The 9,925-nt window shown below is 35.7% G+C and overlaps 1 protein-coding gene across 2 annotated transcripts; it reads right to left on the bottom strand.

Annotated features, from left to right (window-relative positions):
* Positions 1-4,388: 4,388 nt before the first annotated feature.
* Positions 4,389-9,175, bottom strand: LOC103437338 (uncharacterized). 2 transcript variants are annotated; one of them, XM_008375812.4, is made up of 10 exons: positions 9,031-9,175; positions 8,714-8,906; positions 8,149-8,352; positions 7,735-7,832; positions 7,384-7,465; positions 7,110-7,313; positions 6,771-7,027; positions 5,555-5,645; positions 5,245-5,461; positions 4,389-4,820 (listed from the first exon to the last, which is right to left on the bottom strand). In XM_008375812.4, the coding sequence occupies exons 1-10, from the start codon at positions 9,045-9,047 to the stop codon at positions 4,609-4,611; spliced, it is 1,575 nt and encodes a 524-aa protein (XP_008374034.1). In that variant the 5' UTR covers positions 9,048-9,175; the 3' UTR covers positions 4,389-4,608. The 2 variants fall into 2 exon arrangements, with proteins under 2 accessions (XP_008374034.1, XP_017188428.1); XM_017332939.3 differs by having other exon boundaries at positions 5,232-5,461; positions 9,031-9,173.
* Between the last annotated feature and the right edge of the window lie 750 nt (positions 9,176-9,925).

Below are 9,925 nucleotides of genomic sequence, written 5' to 3'. Positions count from 1 at the left end.
ATTGAGCAAGTCGAAGGCCGAGTTGATCGATTTCACGAGCTACATAATATAGTGGGAGATCAAAGGATAAGTTGAAGAGAGAGTTCTTAGTGAATGTTGTAGAGAAATGGATGCAACATTTTTGGATCATGGCTATGTGGTCTCGAGGAGAAGCAATTCGATCCGGCCTCTTGAGCTTCAAATTGTGGAGAAGGGTACTTTCAAGAAAATTTTGGAACAGTTCAAGTGAAAAACTGATCAATTTTTCAAATTATTAACATTCAATAAGCCAATAATATATAGAACATTTTTATATGTACCCAAATTCAAGCTAGTTAGCTATAAGGGGATTTTTTTTTTTTTTTCCTATTAGATCCAATTTTATTTGAGATTTTTTTTTATAAATGGCTGTAAAGATAATTTTACACAATGAATTGGGTTTGGAAAAGTAGTTTAGGTAATAAATTTGGATTTATTAATTCTTTAATTGCAAATAATATGGGTGTAGAGAATAAGTTAGGTGTAGAAAAAAATTACATGTGTTCAAATAAAATTTCCCTCTTGTGAAAATATGCTGAGGCAAAAACATGCTTTGGAGGAGCTTACATAATGAGCCCAAATCCAAAAAAAATAAAGGGGAGTTCTTCCAAAGAAATACAGCTTTAGCAAAACAAACAAACAAAAAACGATAGACATCACTAATTAATCAACAAACCAGAAAACTGTTTCCCTACAAAAACGGACACGTAAAAGAATATATACATATTCGGAATTCAATAATTAATATTTTAATTTTAAAAAAAAATTCAATAATGAAATGTAATTTAAATAAATAGAAAAATGTTGATGCGCATATTGTTTAAAGCACAATTTAGACAAAAACCATAATTAAGATCAAAATCTAATTTTATTCCCGTGATACATTAATCATCTCATTTATTAATTATATTTTTGATGTTTTCATTATTTCTCTTTTTCTTCCTAATTTTAATGTATTTATTTTATTTTATTATAATTATAATTTTCATTTAATTCATCGTAATATATTTTCTTGTAAACATTTAGATAAACTAATTTTTATTTTACATCGATATACTTTATTGTCACAGCCCGTCCCAAATAATTAATTTTTCGATAATGTGAAATGACGGTTTTATCCTTGGACAGGAAAATTGTCGTGTGTGTGTATGACATATTGAGACTTAAAGATTATTTTGTGGTTTTGGATGGGTGACCCACGTGGATCACACACACACACACACAAACCTCATTCTCTTTCTTCCTCCCCATACACTCTCTCTCTCTCCTTGTTATTCGTACGGACAAGCTTCAAGATCACCCCAAACTTCATAGATCGAAGGTTTTGGGTGCACCATTGTGTTCCTTGTGGTGCTACGAGTTGATTGGTATCCATTTCAGGTAAGAATCCCTTCGAAATCTCAAGAACCCGTAACCCAATTTTCATGCACTATTCATGTGGACGTAAAACCTTGCATTTCAGGGAATTCTAAGCTTATAGGAAGCTTAATGAGGTCCTCACGAGTCTCGAAGTAGCTCGTTCGAGGAATTTGGACGTAGGGATCACGAGAAACGTCGTGTTGCAATTTTGGTCGGAATTTCGAAGCTTCCCCAACATGATTTCGTGAGATTTGATGAAGCTTCAAATAGGTATAACGTCATTCTTCTCACTCTAAGCTTTCATTTGGTTCAAATTTCATGAAAAATGGTTGAGAAACGAGTGAGAATAGTGAGTTTGAAATTTTACCCAGTTTTCCGACGACCGGCGACTCGCCTGAGACGAAGACGGAATATTCCGTCAGTTTGGACGGAATATTCTCACGGTGTCAGTTAGATTAGACGGAATCTGTTAAGTTTAACGGAATATTCCCTAACGGTGGTTAGGGAATCCGTCAGGTTTAGGCCGCGCGTGGGGACGCGTTTTGCCGTGCCCTTGCTGGCGCGTGGGAGGTCCAAAAATATTTCTAAAAATATGGGGATGTTCCTGAGATTGTGTAGATCACTGTGGTATATTCATATACCTATTTTGAGCAATGTATGAGAAGTTATTAGCTAGTTTTGTATATGTGCTTAAAAATAACGTTTTTATAGTTAATTCGCATATAGGTGAGACTTATCCCGAGGACGAGCGTATCCACAGGCGACTCGGGGGCTACGACCCTTCGACTTATCAGTGAGTGGGCTTTTGTTTTCAGTATATATTTATATACTTGATATATTTTCCAGAAATGCATTTTAAAGAAAGTATGCTTTGAAATAATATGTCAAATGCTTCTATATTTTGAATATGCGTTGCATGATTGCAAACATTCATAAATGTGGTTCTGTGGAGGCACATGTAAGTTCAAGTAAGTTATGTTTGATTGTGTGAATCATCGATGATGTGATATGTGATATGTGATTAAGTAATGTTGAGCTCATAAAGTTGCACCTAGGGTGATTGTGAATTAGTCAGAGATATGAAGTACAGGCCTGTTTATTTACGTCACCTCCCGTACTATATGCTCATATTGGATCCAACTTAAGTACACAGTCTTGTCGTACAGACCTTATTCATGGTTCCGACTCGTAGATGACTAGCAAACTATCGCCCGGCTATTATGAGAGAATAGAGTTGAGCATAATTATATTTCACCCAATCTTGTCATACAAACCCTTTTCAGTGGTTCCGACTTATGTGCAGTATATTGCCGTATAGGTCATAGTAGTGACTCCGGCTAGATTGAGTTTGAGCTATGAATTCAGCCGTACAAACTACCTCAGGAGTTCCGGCTAACATATCACATTTTTATGAAATTATTCTTACCTGGATTGTTTACTTTGTTATATTTTGGCATAGCATACATATGAATATGATTGTGTGAAGCATGAATTGAATTGATATGATTCTACATATATATATATATCTATGTGTATATGCTTATATCTTAATTATGGGAAAATCTTACATGTTTTACAGCGAGGGGTTAGTATGTTGATAAATGAAATGTTTTTGTAAAACATTTGTTTTTGCCCACTCACGTTTTCTGTTTTGCACCCCTCCAGGTTCTAAGTAAGTTGTTGGTGGTGGCTCGGGATCGTCGGCAGTTCTGACATAATTGAATAATAGTAGGACATTCCTGGTACTGTGTAACTAGTACTTGTCCTACTGGACTGCACCTAAACTTATTATGCTCTGATTATGAGTGTTCACTGTTGTAACTAACTCCTATCACTTTCATTTAGTAGTGCACTCTAATAATTTGGTTTTTAATTATTCGTATATTTACTATCTTTATCGCTTCCGCACTGTGTATATGGCTACGTCACTCTCACGTGACGGCCAGCATGCCTTGACCTCGGTCGGGGTGTGTCGTTATTTTCTTCATTTAGGTACATTTAATTCGTTATAATATATTTCGGTGCATACATTTAGGTATACACATTTTAGTACATAAATTTCGATACAAACATTTAGTTACATTAATTCAATATAATACATTTTGGTACGTTAGTTTAATAAAATACATTTGGGTACATGCATTTCCGTACACATATTTAGGTACATTAGTTTAATATAATACATTTGGGTACATACATTTCATACTGACATTTAAATACATTAATTCAATATAATACATTTCGATACTAACATTTCAGTACATACATTTCGGTATTAATATTTAGGTACATTAATTGAGTTTTTCAAGTTTGAGGAATGTTAAATAAAATTAATAAATTAAAAAAAAACAAACTTTGGTATGGTCAAAAAATATATTAAAATGTGTATATTAATAAATTTAAATATTTAATGGGAGACATTGAATAAAATACACATTAATTATTTTGAATTAAAGACACATAAGGGACTATAATCAATATATAATCTAACACCAGATTTATTTTAAATTTCAATCTTCTTCAAGGATTAAAGTTAGAAAATCCCCTTAATCCAAAACATATTGAAAATATGCAGGGATTCTAATTCTCTTTTTTAAGGGATGCAAATGATAGAGGTTTAGTACTAATAATTGAAAGACAAGTCCGAGTAAAAGCAAGGAGTGTGGAGGACATTAGTGGACACGTGCAAATATTGATGCATTGTGAACCTACGTACATATTAATGACTGAGAATTATCTAAGCGCTTGGACAACTAATGTTAACATTTCATTTAACGTGATGCCAAATTGCACTAATCATCTTAGTAGCGGGATTATATGACAATTTCAGCAATGTGGTGAGGAAAAACCTAAACCATACCGTTTAGCCACAATGAGCGGGGAGAATGACATACTGCACGTGTACACCACTACGGTGGCGTTTCTTGCCAATAAAATAAAGACGTGTTAAATTTTATCCCCACGTTTTTGTGTCTTTAGCACAGGACGCCACGTGCAGATGTACACAAGCCTTGTAAAGTGGTAATTCCACAACCAGACCACAGCTTTTTGCATTCATGTTCATCAAGGTTTCCATTAATTAATCCAAACGTATAATTTCTACCTTACTGTTACAAGTTGCTGATTGTGTTCTAAGAATTTCCTTCAATTTCGTACAACACTTGAATAAGCTCAATCTAAATGTGACCATTTACATAACTAAACAAATAGAACTTAAAGATCTGAGGTCACTCATGCTGCAGGCATAGAGGTCGAAATGACAACGTACGACAAGTAGTGTAGCCCATCCTGGATTTTGCTCAAAGCTGTGGTCTGGTCATCATGGAGATGTTTAGAGAAAGTACTTGCTTTTTCTTGGATCGATGTCTGTGAGAGCTCTTCCAGGGATTCCTCAGAAGCGCCCCTTATGGCTGCTAGATAAGCTTCGGCAACATCAGACATACCTGTAAAGTTCATCCAAAAATCAGACTGTCAACAAAAATATCTTTGCTACATGAAATAAACACGGCATCAAGGACATCAGAAGTGCACGGTATCGATAGGTTTAATTAATCCACTGTGAAACAAAATCATCAAGAATTCAGTCTAAAAGCATAAAGAAAAGACACGAGGGTTTAGGAGACTTAGGAATTAGCCCCCCAAACGATAACATATTTGGGTTCTATACGTTGCCGTATCCATGAGGATTATCTTCCCAAGGATGCAACATACCAGTCACCTAGTAGCTAACCAGTCTACATTGAGCAACTGAGTAACAATAAGCGATTAGATCTCAGAGTACATTTTTGTAACGGCAGATTTTCAACTAGGAAAAGGTAGTCAATTATGAGCATAAGCAGCAAGAAACAAAGTACCAAGGAAATCAACCTGTGACGAAACTACTAGACACTGCCTCCACGTATCCTGTCATTGCTTGTGCTTTTGATCTGATTATCTTTGCTTTCTCAACAGAATCTTCAGGCCAATCAATATTCTCCAGATCAGCATCCACATCTTCTACCTGAGTTTTGTTTGCACTAGATATGATGGATTTACCAAGAATCAGCAGTTGAGATACAGCAGAACAGCACAATTCAGACAGTCTCTGCAAAAATATGATTGCTTCAGAACTATTGAGCCCATCAATTAAAAGCAAAGCCGATAGAATACCGTACTGTTAGACAAGATAATTATGTACATGAACCCCCTCTGAGTGAAGACTCTCTAATCTTCCAGTGGTTCTTTGAATTATATCGTTAACAGCTTGTCCTGCCAAGGCACTTGTGAACCTAAAGAGAATGCAAGTAGAGAAGTTTAAAAGTCATGGTAACAAAGCATGATATAACAATGAACAAAACTAAGTATAGAAGACCAGGCATGTTTCTAATGCAATATGTCAGCCAAGGTTACAAAACCAAGAGGAGCAAATGACTTCCATTTCTTTTAATTGGATGCTGTTGAAATTGTAAAACATATGTAAAGTGAGAAAATGCAATCCGGTTTTGAAACAATACATATCAGCACCCAGCAATAGTTTTTCATAGGACTCCCCTGTAGCAGTCCCACCTTTAACAGATTTACATTTAGAGTAATGCTATGTAAACCAATATTTTAGACCACATTTGCAAACCAAGTGATGTGTCACCAATAGAAAATAAGCACGTTAATCAATACTTAAGTAATAATTCAATCACCAACAACCACATCATGTGGTTTACAAAATATGGTTTAACTTGGTGATCTCCCTAGCATTACCCTAACATTTTTCTGAGAGCGTGATGCATGTCAAATACCAAACTGATGCGATGTTGGGACTTATATGATCCATAAACACACACCTCCATAAGCAAATGATTATAAATATATTATTTTTAAAATCAACTAGCAGGAAGCCTCAGATATCCAATCAATTCAGACTGAGAAGGACGGTGGACAGGGAAAGGACACATCATCAACAGTGGCTTGATGAAAATCTGTCTCATCATGTAACTCAGATGCAAGAACAGCAAGTTTTATAGTTTCTGTAATCAGATGCTGGCTTTAGTGTACACATAGTTGTTTGTTTGTAAAATGAGTGGACAAATAGACAGTAATGAAGCAAAAAAGGTAAGACTATGCTAGTAGATTTATACAAGCTTAAAGATCAGTTAATGAGCAAATTACCGCGGTGGCGGAAAGCAATTATGCATATGCACCTGGTGCAGGTTCAATCCCCACTGATCCCCCTCCCCCCCTAACTAACAATTTAACCCACTAACACTATCGTTTGTCAAAAAAAGAAAGAAAGATAAGTTAATGAGTAAATTACAAAAATCAGATGAATGTAATAAAAAAATCAATATAACTAAAACAGCCATTCATGGAAGCAAAAATTAAAAGACAATAAAAAAAAGAAATTGAACAAGATATAATACCCAGCCGCCATATCAGCAGCCTTACTGACGCTTGAATCATGAAGAGTTTTCATCTCATCGGTATTTCCATCATCTCCGGTCTCTTTCTTTTTGCCTTTGTCCGACTCTGCACCACTTCCATCCAACTTAATATCCAGACTGAAAATCTGTTGCACCTCTTTAAGCTTTCCATCATAAACAAACTTCTGTTCTGATGACAATTTGCCTTTTCTCCGACTAAATAATAGTGCATTATGGCTGGACAAAGCCTCCAGTTCCTGACGGTATTACAAAATAACAACTTTAATACATTTTATTCCTTACAATAACAATATTTAACCTCAAAATTACATAACTGACCTCCAACTGTTCTGGACCTCCATATATGTAGAAGCATCGATCAAATCCCACTTCCTCATATAACTGATCCTCTCCGGTTTCCTTTTCAGAAAGTGTAGAATTCTTGTTGACTTCTATACCAGTCTCTGTGATCAGTAGATCCAAAGTTTCCTTTCCTACAAGCTCAAGCACTTGCATTCCCCTTGATGTAAAAGCTTTTCCAGTCTGTACACGAAACCAAGATAAGCAATGATGTCGCATTAGTTAACGAAAAAAGTAGCAGGAAAATGCAAACCTCTAGTAAGGATGGTGCAGTAGAACCATCAGCCCCACCTTGCTGGACAGATCCCCCAAGGTTCACAGCAGAATTCTCAATCCTAGAGAACAAGAAGTTGAAAGTACGGGTCAAGTTTGTGTTTCTAATTTGGTATTCAAACTCTTCACAAATATATCAACTCAATAATCTATGTAAGAAGTTAAAATTCGAATCTTGAGCGATTATCTGGACTGTAGCCATCTGCTGATTGCTAATTTTGATCCAGAACATCGTAAAAAGATTCTCTCTACATGAAATTCAAAAACTACTCGTGTTCTCCTGTAGCATAATGGCAAAAATACTAATGCATTAAACTGCAGTTGAACATACTTGTGCACTAGATCGGTACCCCCTTTCAACGCATTTCCTAATGCTTGCCATGCTCCTGTAGCAAAATTCTCCACAGAACTATCAAGCACCTTCAAACCCTGAAGGTATTCAAAAGTAGCATGTCAAATGAAATACACAAGAAAGTTATCAGCTTAAGAGGATTGAAGCAAAATTTAACAAACACACACATCCAATCCAGTGCAACAGAAAGAGTTAGTGTTAAATTTGCATTTGCGATAGCTAATTACCTATACATTTCATTCAATAAGTACAACATAAGAAACATAGGGAATGAAAACATAAAGAACTCAGCATAATAAACTTCACTGAGATATGATCGGCATGAATGCATTAACACAAAAGAGTGGCAGATACATAAAAAAGAAATCTCAACTCCGTAAATTTACAACTTGCCTGACCAAAAAGCGAATCCTGACTAGCTTTCTCCAATTTATCAAGAGCAGCCTTTCTTTGCTTTTCATGCTCATCTCGGCTCTCAGTGCCGTCTTGGCTTTCCTTTTCAGAATCCCTTTCCTCGTCCTTGGAAGATTCTTCTGAGTCCTCAGCAGCTTGCATGTCGGCAAGGCTCTTCGCTGCTGTCTGAGCAGCCACAGCCGCCTGCATCCAAAAACAGCTACTTCACAAACCGGACCACAAAATGCAGCAAACCTAAACCCTTCCATATGGACTAAATACATAAATCTCTGCATGGTTTATAATTAAACTGCCACAAACAAATAAAAACATACACTTGTAATCAGATTACGGCACCAAACTCTTAATAGCTTAAACCTACTTTCAGATTCGCAATATAAAACAGTTAATTAACTCCGCAATCATCAAAATGCACCAAAAATTACATCCACTAATCAACATTTCCCAAACTTGTAAACCTTAATTTCCAAAATGCACCAAATCAGGTAAACTTACAACACAAATGCAGATTCAAATACATTTATCAAACGCTGGAAACACTTACATTCCGAGAGATCTCTTCGGCAGCTTTCTGGAGATCTGAGAAGACGGAAGAAAAGCCCCAACCTCCCCATCCTCGGCCACTTTTCGCCGGCAACGCTTGCGCTTCAGTTGCTTCTCCTTCTTCCTGTGGAGGAACTTTGTCCTTCTTGAGCGGCTGTTTGTCTTCTTGCTCCATTGCCGATTGAATCCACGCGCTTTCGAGAGAAATGGAAGTTTTGAGGAATTTGATCGAGATTTATGTGAGTTGAATGTGTGAAGTTTGTTTGTTGGGCGTTTTATCACTTTTGGGAAGTTGAAATGGACGAAAGGAAAGCTTACCTCTCCATCTGCTTCATCGGCGTGCTTTCGAAGTCAAGGCAGCAGGTAAACGCCGTCCTTTGGGATGGTTTTCAGAGAGACTCGTTTGGTACAACCAAATTACTGGACCAACAGATCTACCGTTGGAGAAATTTTTAATTGTGACGGACACGGTGCTACATCATGTATTTTTATGTAAGTAGTGAAAAAAATTATTTTTTAAGTTATTAACTTTTTAATACACATATTTCATTATTTATATAGCGACACGTGATATACTATTTCGTATGACGGTCACACTAAAAAATCTCTCCTACCATTGGTGAATTGCTTTATTTGAACCAAGTGGCCTGCGTTGGTTTGAAGCTGGTAAATTACACAAAATTACCTTATTATAAGTTACATCACAATTTCATATTTAATGTTTTAAACATTACAATGTCAAACCTTTATTATTAGTTCATCAAATTAACTGTTAAATGATGATATGAAATACAATGCCATATTTTGCTGACGTTTTAGTCAACTTGTACAAATGGTCAAACACCTCCTCAACTTTAGGTTGAAACACAATCGCATACCTTATATTTTAAACATTGCAATGTCATATGCCTCAACTTATGAATTGGTCACAATATCAGATCTCTGTTAAATTTACTGTCAGTTCTGAATCTTCTGATGTTAAATGATGACGTGGTAAGAGTGAGATCCACTCCTTTGCCATTGGAATAAAATATTAATTAATTATTAATAAATTAAGAATTTTTATTTTAACGATTAAAGTTAATTAAAAAAGTATTGGGTAAAAGACTGTTTACTAGCCTCATGTTTCGTGGTTTTCAACATTTAGTATATCAAGTTTTTTTCATCTCAGATTCATACCTAAAGTATAAATTTTGGGACAGTCTCATACATC

Source organism: Malus domestica, chromosome 05 (assembly GCF_042453785.1).
Source record: "Malus domestica chromosome 05, GDT2T_hap1".
NCBI lineage: Eukaryota > Viridiplantae > Streptophyta > Magnoliopsida > Rosales > Rosaceae > Malus > Malus domestica.
Note: the sequence above shows the minus strand (reverse complement) of the source record. Positions and strands in the feature narration are given on the sequence as shown.

Coding starts and splice junctions, on each gene's coding strand:
- LOC103437338 (XM_008375812.4), bottom strand. Junction 7,028..7,109: donor GAGGTCCAGAACAGTTGGAG/GTCAGTTATGTA, acceptor TAATACCGTCAG/GAACTGGAGGCTTTGTCCAG. Junction 4,821..5,244: donor GTCTAGTAGTTTCGTCACAG/GTTGATTTCCTT, acceptor TGAACTTTACAG/GTATGTCTGATGTTGCCGAA.